The 15,132-nt window shown below is 41.1% G+C and overlaps 1 protein-coding gene across 6 annotated transcripts in view; it reads left to right on the top strand.

The window, feature by feature from the left end:
* The window catches only part of CIT (citron rho-interacting serine/threonine kinase), a 244,589-nt gene that overhangs the window by 99,796 nt on the left and 129,661 nt on the right, over positions 1–15,132 (top strand). For all 6 annotated transcript variants that reach the window (XM_073629324.1, XM_073629322.1, XM_073629325.1 and 3 more), the window contains 2 exons: positions 147–200; positions 8,850–8,990. In XM_073629324.1, coding sequence (XP_073485425.1) covers positions 147–200; positions 8,850–8,990 — 195 coding nt within the window. The remainder of the gene's footprint in view (positions 1–146; positions 201–8,849; positions 8,991–15,132) is intronic.

Here is a 15,132-nt window from a genome sequence, read left to right on the forward strand (position 1 = left end):
AAAGTGCAGTGGAAGAACTTTGAAATTCATAGTAACTTTCTGCCGATGCTGCCTGTTGCCAGCTCTCGGTGCATAACGTAAGTGTAATGGCTTCTCTGTATTTGTGATAATTCAATAATTAATGCAACTCGCCTTCTTTCTTCTAGATCAATGCTGAACAACAGAACAAGATTCAGGATCTGCAAGACAAACTTACAAAGGTAGTTGGCATACTTAAAGAAGAACTACACTACATCTGAACAACACAAACTAAAAACGCTTTTTATTAGTTTTTAATATTCAAAGCAAACTCCCATCCATCTATCTCTCCATGCTTTATTTTGTTGAGAATCATTTTGAAAAACATTTCCTAGCATGTTTGGCCGTGGCCATCTTGTGTAAGGGCAAATGATTAGTGTAGCATTTACTTCCTATAATCCATCTGCCCTTAGCTCAGGCATGCATGCAAGAGGGTGTACTTAGCCAAGAAAACCCCTCCTCCCCCCCCCCCCCCCCCCCCCGAAGCCTTCTGGGATAGAACAAGTAAATATATTATACTTTTTAAGACTAGCAGCATAAGAATTAAAAATGGTGTTGATTGAGAGAGTGAAGGAGCGATTGTGTGTGTATATATGTATGTGTATATATAAGGTTTTTTCAATTTATATGTGTAATCTGAGTATTGTTAAATAGTAGGCGAGGTTGAAAAAAGACAATTCCATCAAGTCCAACCTATGTGCATGATTTTATGTCAGTATTACATTGTATATTCCTGTATGTTATGGTCGTTCAGGTGCTTATCTAATAGTTTTTTGAAATTATCGATGCTCCCTGCTGAACCCACTGCCCGTGGAAGGGAATTCCACATCCTAACCGCTCTTACAGTAAAGAAACCTCTACATAGTTTCAGATTAAACCTTTTTTCTTCTAATTTTAGTGAATGGCCGCATGTCTTATTAAATTCCCTTACGTGGAAAGGTTTTATCTCTATTGTGGGGTCACCAGTACAGTATTTGTACATTGAAATTATATCCCCTCTCAAGCGTCTCTTCTCCAGAGGGAGAACAAATTCAGTGCTCATAACCTTTCCTCATAACTAATGTCCTCCAGACCCTTTATTAGTTTTGTTGCCATTCTCTGGACTTTCTCCAGTTCCAGCACATCCTTCCTGCTTTAATTGGTATTGTCCGCAAATACAGAGATTGAACTGTTTATTCCATCCTGCAGGTTGTTTATGAGTAAATTAAATCGGATTGGTCCCAGGACAGAACCCTGGGGGACCCCACTTTCCACCCCTGCCCGTTCCGAGTTCTCCCAATTTATTACTACCCTCTGAACTCGCCCCTGTAGCCAGTTTTCAAACATGTACTCACCCATGTCCGTGCCAACTGACCTTACTTTATACAGTAAACGTTTATGGGGAACTGTATCAAATGCTTTTGCAAAATCCAAATACACCACGTCAACAGGCCTTCCTTTATCTAGATGGCAGCTCACCTCATCATAGAAGGTTAATAGATTGATTTGGCAAGAACAATTCTGCATGAATCCATGCTGATTACTGCTAATGATACAGTTGTCATTGCTAAAATCTTGTATACAGGCAGTCCCTGGGTTACAAACAAGATGGGGTTTGTAGGTTTGTTCTTAAGTTTAATTTGTAAGTCGGAACAGGTACATTTTTTAAGTGTAGCTCCAGCCAAAAAAAACAATTTTTAAAGCTTTTTTGGATAGCATAGGGAAGGTATAAAACCCCCGTAATGTTTGTTTTGCTGTCTGTGCCCCTGTTCAGATTTCACCTCACTTTCTGTCCCAATGACAACTGAATTTGGAAAATTTTGAGTTGTTATGGAAACAAGCCTTGGTGATAAAGCATCAGTGGAGGTAACTTTTTCCCATAATAACTCTTACAGGAGTGAATTTCCCTTCCTAGGGGTAGATTTCCTATCACTTCCTGTTATCTCCCTCCGTTTGTAAGTCGGATGTTTGTAACTAGGGGACCGCCTGTATCGTCCCTTATCATCCCCTCCAAGAGCTTGCATACTATTGATGTTAGGCTAACTGGTCTGTAATTCCCAGGGATGTTTCTTGGCCCTTTTTTAAATATTGGCTTTTCTCCAATCAGCTGGTACCATTCCATTCCAGTCAGTAGACTGTTCATAAAAATTAGGAACAACAGTCTGGCAATTACTTATGGATCATCGGGTGCAAGCCATCTGGTCCCGGTGACTTATTAATGTTACGTTTTTCACGTCTATTTTTAATTCTGTCCTCTGTTAGCCAATGATGGTGCCTCCTGTGACATGTCATGAGGATAAACATTGCAGTTTTGGTTACTGAACCCCCGATTTCCTAGTGAAGACTGAGAAGAATAAATTCAATACCTCTGCCATCTCTCCATCTTTAGTAACCAGATTCCCTTCATCATTCTTTATGGGACCAATATGATCTGACCTCCCTTTCTTACTATTTACGTACTTAAAGAATTTCTTAGGATTTTTCTTACTTTCCTCCTCTATGTGCCTTTTCACGTTCTAAGGGTGATGATGATTCCTCAGCCTTGTATTTTTTGAAGGCCTTCTCCTTCTCTTAACTCCAATGTAAAAATGCATATGAATGCAATTCATATGCATTTTTACGTTGGAGTTAAGCCACCCAGGACTTTTATTAGCTCTTTTAAATTTAATTCCCATTAGGATGCACTGGCTAATGCCCTTATTTAATATGCGTTTAAAGCATACCCATTTCTCCTCTGTGTTCTTTGTTCCTAGGATTTTATACCAATTTGTATCTTCTAGCAACACTTTTAGTTTAGTGAAGTTGGCTCTTTTGAAAGTCAGTGTGTTTGTATTCCCATTATGTTTCCTATTCGTGTGATTTATACTGAAACTAATTGACCTGTGTTTCCTAAATTGACCTGTATTTCTACATTCGTGATCAAGTCTGTATTGTTAGTAATCAGTAGGTCTAGTAATGCTTTGTTTATAGTTGGTACGTTTACCATCTGACCCATGAAATTGTCCTGCAAGACATTTTCGAACTGGCGAGCCTTAGATGAATGCGCGGTTCGTTCCACCAAGTATATGTCTGGATAATTAAAATCCCCCATTATGATGACACTTCCCATCCTTGCCGCTAATCCAAATTGTGATAAGAGGTCGGCCTCCGCCTCCTCTCTCTGGTTAGGGGGCCTATAGCATACTCCCAGTATTACTTTCCCCTTAGTTTCATCCCTTTGCTGCTCTACCCATAAGGATTTCACCTTCTCCCTTGCTCCCTTAGTGATGTCATCTCTCACATTCACTTGTACATAATTTTTGATATACAGGCATTCATCTCCCCCTTTTTTACCCTCTCTATCCCTGCGATATAGGGAATACACTTGAATGGTTGCCAGCCAGTCATGTGAGCTGTTGAACCAAGTCTCTGAAATTCCTACAAAATCTAAATCCTCCTCAAACAGTAGCTCTAGTTCTACCAATGTTGATTTATAATAATCGTTACAGTAGAAGTAAAGGCAAAACATTTTTCATTTTGGAGAGAGTAAAGGAGGGTTGTAATACGTGTCAGGTTTTTTTTTGCAATCTGTGTCCCATTTGGGAGTTTTCTCTTAACTTCCTGTCCCATAGGCAAAACAGGTAGTAAGAGGAAATCCCTCCAAAGTGAGGGAATCCCTGGTTGTCAAGGGTTCTGTGCTGGGACCAATCCTGTTTAATTTGTTCATAAACGACCTGGAGGATGGGGTAAACGGTTAAATCTCTGTATTTGCGGACAATACAGAGACAATACTAAAGGGCATTAACTTCTCTGTAGGATGTGGAAACCTTGCCAAAAGATCTGAACAAATTAATGGGGTGGGCAACTACATGGCAAATGAGGTTCAGTGTAGAAAAATGTAAAATAATGCATTTGGGTGGCAAAAATATGAATGCAATCTATACACTAGGGGGAGAACCTCTGGGGGAATCTAGGATGGAAAAGGACCTGGGGGTCCTAGTAGATGATAGGCTCAAAAATGGCATGCAATGCCAAGCTGCTGCTAACAAAGCAAACAGAATATTGGCATGCATTAAAAAGAGGATCAACTCCAGAGATAAAAACGACAATTCTCCCGCTCTACAAGACTCTGGTCTGGCCTAGAGTATGCTGTCCAGTTCTGGGCACCAGTCCTCAGGAAGGATGTACTGGAAATGGAGCGAGTACAAAAGAAAGGAAACAAAGCTAATAAAGGGTCTGGAGGATATTAGTTATGAGGAAAGGTTGCGAGCACTGAACTTATTCTCTCTGGAGAAGAGACGCTTGAGAGGGGATATGATTTCAATATACCATACCATAACTTTTTTGCGGAAGGGAGTTTAACAAGACTCGTGGCCACTCATTAAAATTAGAAGAAAAGACGTTTAACCTTGACCTACGTAGAGGGTTCTTTACTGTAAGAGCGGCAAGGATGTGGAATTCCCTTCCACAGGCGCTGGTCTCAGCGGGGGGCATCGATAGTTTCAAGAAACTATTAAATAAGCACCTGAACGACCACAACATACAGGAATATACAAGGTAATACTGACATATAATCACACACATAGGTTGGACTTGATGGACTTGTGTCTTTTTTTGACCTCACCTACTATGTAACTAGTGCTCCGATTCGAAAATTTCTCTTTTATTAGTGTTCTAGGGACAACCCATAATTTGGGGTTTCTTTTACTTTCACTGTTGATGATAATAGACGAAAGGGCAACTAGAGAAGATGAATCTCCCTAACAGGGGGCACAGACAGCAATAAACATGTTCTAATTCCACTCCACCCTATCCAGGACTTAAAAAGAAAAAAAAAATAAGTTCACCTTTGAGAACATGTTACATGTTCCACCCGTTTTTAGGGTTCCACATGTAACATGTTCCCACTCCCTCAGTCTCTCCCCGACCCTCTTCTAATTGTGACAGTGAATTGGGGATCTTCTTCCTGCAATTGTTGTCACAATTTGAAAAGAACACAGCGCTCTGTGAATGGATGAACTACAAGTACCGACAGCCTTTGCGGCTGACAGCTTTTAGTTCTCAATGAATACCAGGGTGCTGGTAAGTGCTCTAGTACTCACATTGATTCTCCCTGTCATTGACTTAACTGCCTGCCCATACAAGGTACAGGCAGATGGCTACACAGATAGTCTGCAGGAGCCTGAGATTGCTCCTGCAATCTGCTAATCACAGGTGAAATGCTTTTCAGGCTCCTAAAAACAAAACAATTTTTTTAATTTTTTACCTGCAGTAAATGTATATTTATTTATTTTTATTTTTTTTGAAAGGTGAACTTATCCTTTTTAGGAGTGATAATATACCAACATGTAAAAATGTTGAATTTATTTCAGTTCATATGTGTAATCTAATTATTGTTCAGTTATAATCATTTCATTAGTTTTTCTATTTTTATAATTATTATTTTAAAGATACACATTTTTTACTCATTTAAAGTTGGAATACTTTATGTACAGTATATATAAAACATGTTTCAGCGATATTATCTGTCTTTAATTTTTCTCACTATGCACAAGACTTTTTTCAGCTTCCAATTCAACGTAACAGGTATACAGGAAAAATACATTCTTAAAGTGATTGTAAACGATCACCTTGTAAAACAACCCATTCAGTTTAAAATAGAAATGAAATGCAAAACATTTTTGTATAGATATATAAATAAAAAAAAGGTATTTATGTTTGTTTTTTTATATTTATCCCCTCCCCCTTTTTTCTTATTAGTGATCACATTGGCTCTGTTCTCAGCTGCAGCTGGGGGGAGGAGAAGCAGCAGCACACTGTGCTTCCCAGTGAATGGCTGTGCAGTGGGGGCATGTCAGGACAATTTCTGATTATTGGAGGAGAGCACACTGAGTTCCCATCATAGCTAGAGAACTGACCATGGTGTGCTCTTCTGCTTAGTGCGGTCAGTTTTTAATAGGAAAGCAGAGGGACTGGCAGGAACACCAGGGATTTTACATAAAGGAAGCAATACAAGGAGAATAGGATACTTTCTCATACTAGTACATGGTACAGCAGGCACATATCAGGAATATGAAGTGTTGGGGTAACAAATGCTTTAAGTGTAGGGGTTACGTTGTATAAAGGATGTGGCCATTTGCTTCATTATTTATCTGATGTAATTCTTATACCCTTTAAGTACATCACTTCATAATTTCCTGTGCTTAAATTGCTGTGACCCCAATACCATTTTAGCATGCAGCAGTTTTTGTGCCTTCCCCACTGAGACTTAGGGAGACATCTTTATTTGAGTAAAGAGTGTACTGAAAACCTTGTGCCAATTTTATGTTTTCAACTCATTATTGTTAACTGGACTGAAGCCAACACATGCCTAAATAGAACCAATTTTAACTAGGTTTTTGCGAGAATCTTTTAAATCATTTTTAAAGAATTACTGTCAAAATGTGTCCTATGTAGGCATTCTTATAAAAAAGTTGTATATGCCCCCCCCCCTTTTTTTTTAGCTGTATTTAATTTCTTTGTTTAACTTGTGACTCATGGCAGACATCATGTGAAATCTAAAACTCGCTGCCCTGACTACAGACTGTCACCTACCCACTGGGAGTGCATGTTAAAGTGGATGCAAAGCCTCTTTACCCAGTGAAGTGAACAGCCTCAGAAGAAACAAATCTCCCTACATAAATTTCACATGCATATCTGCTGTCTTTAGCTTGCATTTTTCTTTTGAATTTTTACTTCCTCATTCAGCAGGAGGAGTGTAGTCTTGACTTACACTGTGTGAAAGCTGATTGGAGGAAAGGCAAACACCCCACTCCACATAGGCAGAGACTTGCAGAGCTGTGCTGTGACAAAACAAGCTCTCTGCTAATCTATTTATAGCAACCTCCCCCCCAACACACATTTCAGGCTGGTTTTATCTCGAGTCTCGGAGAACTTCAGAACGTCAGAAGTTATGCTGATGAGAGGAACAAAGCAGCAGAAAGAGACAGGACTCAGGGCTTTGGAGAGAGATAAGTAAACAACTGGGTCAAATTTCATGAATCGGGTTTACATCCCAACTGCACTTTCAGTTTAAATCTTCTAATAGCATTCTAGGTGCATCAAAACATAATGTTTGCACAGTCTTACAGTTTGTTTTGTTTAGAAAGCTGCCACAGGCTGAGTAGAAAAGCCTCTCACTTGCCAGTATGTTGCAGAGAAAGGAGCCTTGCTCTCTTTGCAGAAGTGGTGATCTCTCTGCAGACGTCTGACACCTATAGTTCTTTGTCAGCAATTTTTATTTCTAATTTCTCTGATGATTGGAGAGGTCTAGTTCTGACTGCGTAAGGGGTATGTTGGACCTCTACAAAGAGATTGCTGCTTCTGCACAGAGATCAAGGGTCCTTCTCTGCAGTATGCTGGCACAGGATAGGCTTTTCTACTCGGGTTTTGGCTGCTTTTTAATGCAAGCATTAAAGCAGGATTCTAAGTATGGCAATGTTTCCGTAATTCCAAAAATAACTGTAGAAAGCACAGCTTACACCTTTGCTGAGCAGCTACTGTGATGCTTACTAAACACAGGAGGTCGCTTGCTTGACACAGCTGCCATTCAGAGAGCACTTTGCAATTTTTCATGAATGCAAAGTGTTCACCAATTGGGCGTGGTGGAGATTGTGACATCACTGTCCCAATATGTTTGCCCTTTTGGGCCCTTTTACAATGCTCCATTAAAAAAAAAAACCTGTTTCTGATGTGGTCTTGCCAAATTCGCTAGACTCCTAACTTCACTCAGGCACTTTTGAAACTTTGACATGTGACGCAAATAACGCACCAAAAAAAATGTTGTTTTTGTTGTGCTTTTTTTGTGCGTTTTCTATAGCAATCAATGGGAGATGTGTTTTCGGTGCACCTACGAAAAGTCCATTAAAGATGCAGCTTGCAGGTCTTTTTAAAAAATGCACCCGCAGCACAGTGGTGTGAAGAGTTCCATAGGATTTAAAGGGATATTTTTTTTTTTTCATGCAGTTTTTTTCTGCTTTTTTTTAACCTCAAAAACCACATAAAAAAACAGTGTGTGAAAGGGATCCTGAAGAATTCTCATATTTGTTTTTTACATTCTGTTTGTGATGGGACAAAATACTTTGTTCCATCTTCCTCAGTGCCCTTTTACGATAGCTGTGATGTCAGACAATGTGACCCCCATGGCACACAGCTCCCAGACCCTGTAACTAGCAAGGAGAAGTCTGTGATAGCGAGTGCCTGTCCCCAGCTCCCAGCACTTGCCCAAAACAAGCATAGGCAAAAGGAATGCAGACGGAGTGAGGCATGATTTGAAGAAAGATGAAAAGCTGTATTTTCTGACAGGGAATTTTTTTCCCCACATTTAACTCAACCACGTGACATCTTTATCACCAATGCACCATAGTTCTTTTAAAAGGGAAAAAATATATTGTGCTTGCATTTGCTGAATGTAATATGAAGCCGAATTTACAGCATAAAACAGTACATTTTATTGGTTTTACTGGCCTCTTTTTTTATTAATACTAAGTTAGCTTATCTCAGCAACCCCTTGGCTTTTGTAGAAACATTTCCAAACAATGAATTGCCTATTTCAAGAACTTAACCCTTACTCCGTTTTAAAAGTGATTTATTGTGTTAAAAATGTAAATGGTTTTGTTAGGACAAGCAGAACTAGCCACTGGTTTTGTTGTACCATCTTCCTCCCTGCGCACACACATTACACGTAGCAGAGGTTACATACTAATGGTTTACACCACTGAGTACTATGGTTTTAAACGGACTCCCATCAGAATTTGATTGCAGTCCATTAGCCTTGCCATAATGTATGAACGTTTTTAGTGTCTTTGTTTTTATTGTTTTCAATGTTATTTCAGGCAGTAAAAGCCAGTTCAGAAGCTACAGAATTGCTTCAAAACATTCGTCAAGCAAAAGAGAGAGCAGAGAAAGAGTTGGAGAAGCTTAAGAACAGAGAAGACTCAAATGATGGCATAAAGAAGAAACTGTTTGAAGCTGAGGTGGGGTCATGTTTTTAACCTTTTTTTTTTTCTATAACTGTCTGTCCCTATTACCAAAAAATAAAAAATAAATTATGTTCGACCATGTGGTCTTCAATCAGTAGTAAACTTTTTTTTTTTTTAATTGTACCTACAGGTAAGCCTATAATAAAGCTTGCCTGTAGGTACAGTGAATATCTCCTAAACTTATGGGAGCCCTGTCATCGGTGACAGCGCGCCGCAGGAGGGCTTCATTCTATGTTAAGTATTTCATTATGTGCTAGTATGTAATGCATACTAGCAGATTTTATTATTTTTTTAACATGCTGCGGTTTACTACTGTTTGATTGTTTACTGTTCCATTGAACTGGAATTGTCATGTTGAATGGAATTGTTTGCTGAGGTTTTCCAATTTTTAGCTGAGGTGTTTTTATTTATTTTTTTATTTACAAGCTTACATTTCTTTAGCTGATAAATCTCCACTGCAGCTCACCTCTCCTGCAGCTTTCTGGATCTGTTGACGCCTTGAGGGATCATACCTGGACACTGCTGTACCCTCACTGGATCTTGGCGCTCATCTTGGCACCTAGAGCATTGTGTTGAGTTAGCAGTAAGGTGCTACACAGGTTTAGGGCTATGCCCATCAGCAGGTCCCTGAAGACCTCTTAGGACGGGGGCTAATACTTCCACCAGGAGGGGAATGTTGAGGACAGGAGTGGATCCCTAGCATCCACACCACAGATCTTGGGTGCCAGGGGTATGGGGGCTGAGGGCCTAGCCAGCTCACAGTCAGCTAAGGTCCCTGGAAGAGGTCTGTAGCTTGTCTTCAAAAGGACTTGATGCTACAGTGCTTTGAAAATGTATTCATACCCTTTGACATTTTCCACATTGTCATGTTACAACCAAAAATGTAAATGTATTTTATTGGGATTTTATGTGATAGACCAACACAAACTGGTACATAATTGTGAAGGGGAAGCAAAATGATAAATAGTTTTACAATTTTTTTACAAATATGTGAAAAGTGTGGCAGGCGTTTGTATGTATCCCCCTTGAGTCAATACTTTGTAGAACTATTTTTTGCTGCAATTACAGCTGAACGTCTTTTTGGGTATGTCTCTACCAGCTTTGCACATCTAGCGAGTGAAATGTTTGCCCATTCTTCTTTGCAAAATAGCTCAAGCTCTGTCAGATTGGATGGAGAGCGTCTGTGAACTGCAATTTTCAAGTCTTGCCACAGGTTCTCAATTGGATTTAGGTCTGGACTTTGACTGGGCCATTCAAACACATGAATATGCTTTGATCAAACCACTTCATTGTAGCTCTGGCTGTATGTTAAGGGTCATTGTCCTGCTGGAAGGTGAACCTCTGCCCCAGTCTCAAGTCTTTTGCAGTCTCAAACAGGTTTTCTTCTATGATTGCAGTGTATTTGGCTCCATCCATCTTTCGATCAACTCTGATCAGCTTCCCTGTCCCTGCTGAAGAAAAGCATCCCCACAACATGATGCTGCCACCACTATGTTTTATGGTGGGGATGGTGTGTTCAGGGTGATGTGCAGTGTTTTCTGCCACGCATTGAACTTTTGGGCCTAAAAGAAAAATGCTATTTTGGTCTTATCTGATCAGAGCACCTTCTTCCACATGTTTGCTGTGTCCTCCACATGACTTCTCGCAAATTGCAAACGGGACTTCTTATGGCTTTCTTTTAACAATGGCTTTCTTCTTGCCACTCTTACATAAAGCTTCGTGGAGTTTTATGTAGATTCGTGGAGTGCAAGACTCATAGTTGTCCTGTGGACAGATTCTCCAACCTGAGCTGTGGATCTCTGCAACTCCCCCAGAGTTACTATGGGCCTCATGGCTGCTTCTCTGATTAATGCTCTCCTTGCCCGGCCTGTCAGTTTAGGTGAACAGCCATGTCTTGGAAGGTTTGCAGTTGTGCCATACTCTTGCCATTTACAGTGAATGGGTTGAACAGTGCTCTGTGATATGTTCAAAGCTAGGGATATTCTTTTATAACCTAACCTGGCTTTAAATTTTCCCTCAACTTTATCTCTGACCTGTCTGGTGTGTTCCTTGGCCTTCATGATGTTGTTTGTTCACTAAGGTTCTCTAACAAACCTCTGAGGGCTTCATAGAACAGCTGTATTTATACTGAGATTAAATTACACACAGGTGGACTATATTTACTAATTAGGTGACTTCTGAAGGCAATTGGTTTGACTAGATTTTAGTTAGGGGTATCAGAATGAAGTAGGCTGAATACAAATGTACGCCACACTTTTCAGATTTTTTTTGTAAAAAAATTGTAAAATCATTTTCCTTTCACTTCACAATTATGTGCCACTTTGTGTTGGTCTATCTACATTTACGTTTTTGGTTGTAACATGACAAAATGTGGACATTTTCAAGGGGTATGAATACTTTTTCAAGGCACTATACTAGCTCCGATCACTGTCCCCAGTCTGGGTCACTTTCTTTCTCTGAGGACTTCATTGCTCCCTTTTACACACCCCTTGTCTCTCTCTTATCTAGAGAGGAAATTTTAGGCCACCCTGTCTGAATGTCTGCATAGGATCTCAGCACCCCCCCCCCCCCCCCCAGAGTGTCTATAACTTCCTCTGGCTGTTGCTATGCTCCTTGAAGGGGAACCTCATGATTCGCTGCCTCAGGGCCTGGACCACTTGTTGTTATTGAGGGGAAAATGAATTCCCAAGTTTACCCAAATTTCCTACAGGATAAGGTCAGGGTGACTGTCCACCAGCTGAAGCTTCGTAGAAGTTGGGTAATGCAGCAGGACAATGACCCTAAGCTTTGAAGCAAATCCACCACAGACTGGCTTCAGAAAAAGAAAATGCACCTTTTTGGAGTGGCCCAGACCTTAACCCCATAGAGATGCCGTGGAATGACCTCAGGAGAGTTGTTCACGCCAGACATCCTACAAATGTCTTAGCTGAAGCAGTTTTGTACAGAGGAATGGTCAAAAATTCCTCCTGAGCATTGTGCAGGACTGATCCAGAGCTACTGAAAGCGCTTGTTTGAAGACAATACTGCCAAAGGAGGTACGACCAGCTATTAAATTCTGGAGCCGATTCACACCAGCGTGTTCCTGTGTGATTCACATGCAGTTCTGCGGGGTGTGATTTCAGCCCATTCAATTTACTTGGGCTGAAATCGCATCTCACCAAAATTAGTGCATGCATGTGTACTTCTATACCATGCAATCCAGTGTGGGCAAACGCATTGTGTTTACGACCTGCATTTGGGATGTCATTAACTTAATATTGATACCTGCTGCTAATCGCAACTGTCGTGGGTTTTGAGGTGAGGGAAATGTGCATGAAACGTGGGTTTCCCGCAGCGCATTCTGGTGTGCACTGGCCCTTACTTTTTCCTCCAGCACTCTGAGTGTTTAATGGATGCACTCAATAAAGACATGAGACTTTTGAATTGTTTGTGTTATGAGCTTAAGCACATTGTGTGTGTAAGTCAAAAATCCTATTTTATTATCATAATCCTAAGTAAATAAATGATATGCAGCCATATGAACAATGATTAGGTAGTATGTTAAAAAAAAAAAAAAAAATCTACCCTTAGGCCCCTTTCACACTGGGGCGGTAGGGGGCGTCGGTGGTAAAACAGCGCTATTTTTAGCGCTGTTTTACCGCGGTATTCGGCCGCTAGCGGTGCGGTTTTAACCCCCCCGCTGGCGACCGAAAAAGGGTTAAAACCCCTTGTATAGCGCGGCTATAGCCGCGGTATTACCGCGCTGTCCCATTGATTTCAATGGGCAGGAGCGGTGAATACACCACTCCTTCACCGCTCCAAAGATGCGGCTTGCAGGAGATTTTTTCTTCTCCTGCCAGCGCACCGCTTCAGTGTGAAAGCCCTCGGGCTTTCGCACTGAACAAACAGCGGAGGCTGTTTAGAGGCGGTTTGCAGGCGCTATTTTTAGCGCAATAACGCCTGCAAACCGCCCCAGTGTAAAAGGGGCATAAATGAATGCCTGATATAGAACATCAAAAATATTTAAAAACTACTCAAAACGCACCTATATCAAAATACAGTTTTGTAATCAGCGTTGTCATTCTTTTTCATGCAGGTAAAGAGAAGCAGAGTATATTTATTGTCACTATCCTAAGGAAACAAATGAGATTTAGCTCAGAACATGTTTAGAAACCAAAAAGACCCAACCTAAATGTGTGAATACTATAGAACATCACAAATATTCCAAAACTACTTAAAAAATGCCTATATCAAAATGCTGTGGAATATTTTTTTTATCTTTATTAAAAAGGCAGAACAAACCCAACCCAAACCACTGTTCAGAAATCAATAAATACATCTATTTAATATCTTATAGTGGTAATGCAGTGCTTAATTAATGGGAGCAACCTTGTAACCACAACAACTTCCACACTAATGCGGACCATTCACCTTAACATAAAAAACATCTATATGGTAGTCCCCATCCTAAAACAAATGTTATTTTAGACCACACCTTGTGGCCTGCTTACCTAGTTTCTGGAGACGGCACTCAGCTTTTCCATGGTCTTCTGGGGAAGCTGAGGATTCCAAATCTCTTTGGTTACGGTAAATGTAAGAAAAACTAACAATGAACTTCTAAGGTGGGCTGTTGCCCTGCTGTAGGAAACCAGGCGAATCTGGTAGTAAGTGGAGAAATAGAATGACAAACCAGATGAAGATCATACTCTGGTGGGAGGTAGGGATAGGATTAGATATAAAGGTCAGTGAAAATAATCGCTATTGGTCAAAGCAGGGTCCTAGAGGAGAAGAAAAAAAAGGGAGGGAGGGAGGAAGGAGGTTGCGGAAAAGGAATGTAGGGGGCGGGGACCCCTGAAGAATGTTGGTCAGCTCTGCAGGTGATTTTTTTGGAACAGGATGAAGACCTCCAAGGTCAATGAGGAAAAAGCCCAGGCTGGGTCTTTCAGGAGGGGTGGTGATTTTTTATAGAGGTCGGAATCTTTGAACAAGAACCATCTTGTCCATGCAGAGATATATGAGGACATACAGAGTACACCCCTAAGTGAAAATGTCCAGATTGTGCCCAAAGTGTCAATATTTTGTGTGGCCACCATTATTTTCCAGCACTGTCTTAATCCTCTTAAGCCTCTTAAGCATGAAGGTCACCAGAGCTTCACAGGTTTCCACTGGATTCCTCTTCCACTCCTCCATGACGACATCATGCAGCTGGTGGATGTTAGAGACCTTGCACTCCTCCACCTTCTGTTTGAGAATGCTCAATAGGGTTTAAGTTTGGAGACATGCTTGGCCAGTCCATCACCTATACCCTCAGCTTCTTTAGCAAGGCAGTGGTCATCTTTGAGGTGTGTTTAGGTCATTATTATGTTGGAATACTGCCCTGCGGCCCAGTCTCCGAAGGGAGGGGGATCATGCTCTTCAGTATATTACAGTACATGTTGGCATTCATGGTTCCCTAAATGAACTGTAGCTCCCCAGAGCTGGCAGCACTCGCGCAGCCCCAGACCAAGATACTCCCACCACCATGCTTGACTGTAGGCAAGACACACTTGTCTTTGTACTCCTCACCTGTTTGCCACCACACACGCTTGACACCATCTGAACCAAATAAGTTTATCTTGGTTCCAGAAATCCATGTCCTTAGTCTGCTTGTCTTCAGCAAACTGTTTGCAGACTTTCTTGTGCATCATCTTTAGAAGAGGCTTCCTTCTGGTACGACAGCCATGCAGACCAATTTGATGCAGTGTGCGGCGTATTGTCTGAGTACTGACAGGCTGACCCCCCCTCCCCTTCAACCTCTGCTGCAATGCTGGCATCACTCATATGTCTATTTCCAAAATTCAACCTCTGGATATGACGCTGAGCATGTGCACTCAACTTCTTTGGTCGACCACGGCGAGGCCTGTTCTGAGTGGAACCTGTCCTGTTAAACCACTGTGTGGTCTTGGCCACCTTGCAGCAGCTCAGTTTCAGGGTCTTGGCAATCTTCTTATAGCCTAGGCCATCTTTATGTAGAGCAACAATTCTTTTTTTCAGATCCTCAGAGAGTTCTTTGCCATGTGGTGCCATGTTGAACTTCCAGTGACCAGTATGAGAGAGCGAGAGCGATAACACCAAATTTAACACCCCTGCTCCCCATTCACACTTGAGACCTTGTAAC

This window comes from Aquarana catesbeiana, linkage group LG01 (assembly GCF_042186555.1).
Source record: "Aquarana catesbeiana isolate 2022-GZ linkage group LG01, ASM4218655v1, whole genome shotgun sequence".
In the NCBI taxonomy this organism is placed as follows: domain Eukaryota; kingdom Metazoa; phylum Chordata; class Amphibia; order Anura; family Ranidae; genus Aquarana; species Aquarana catesbeiana.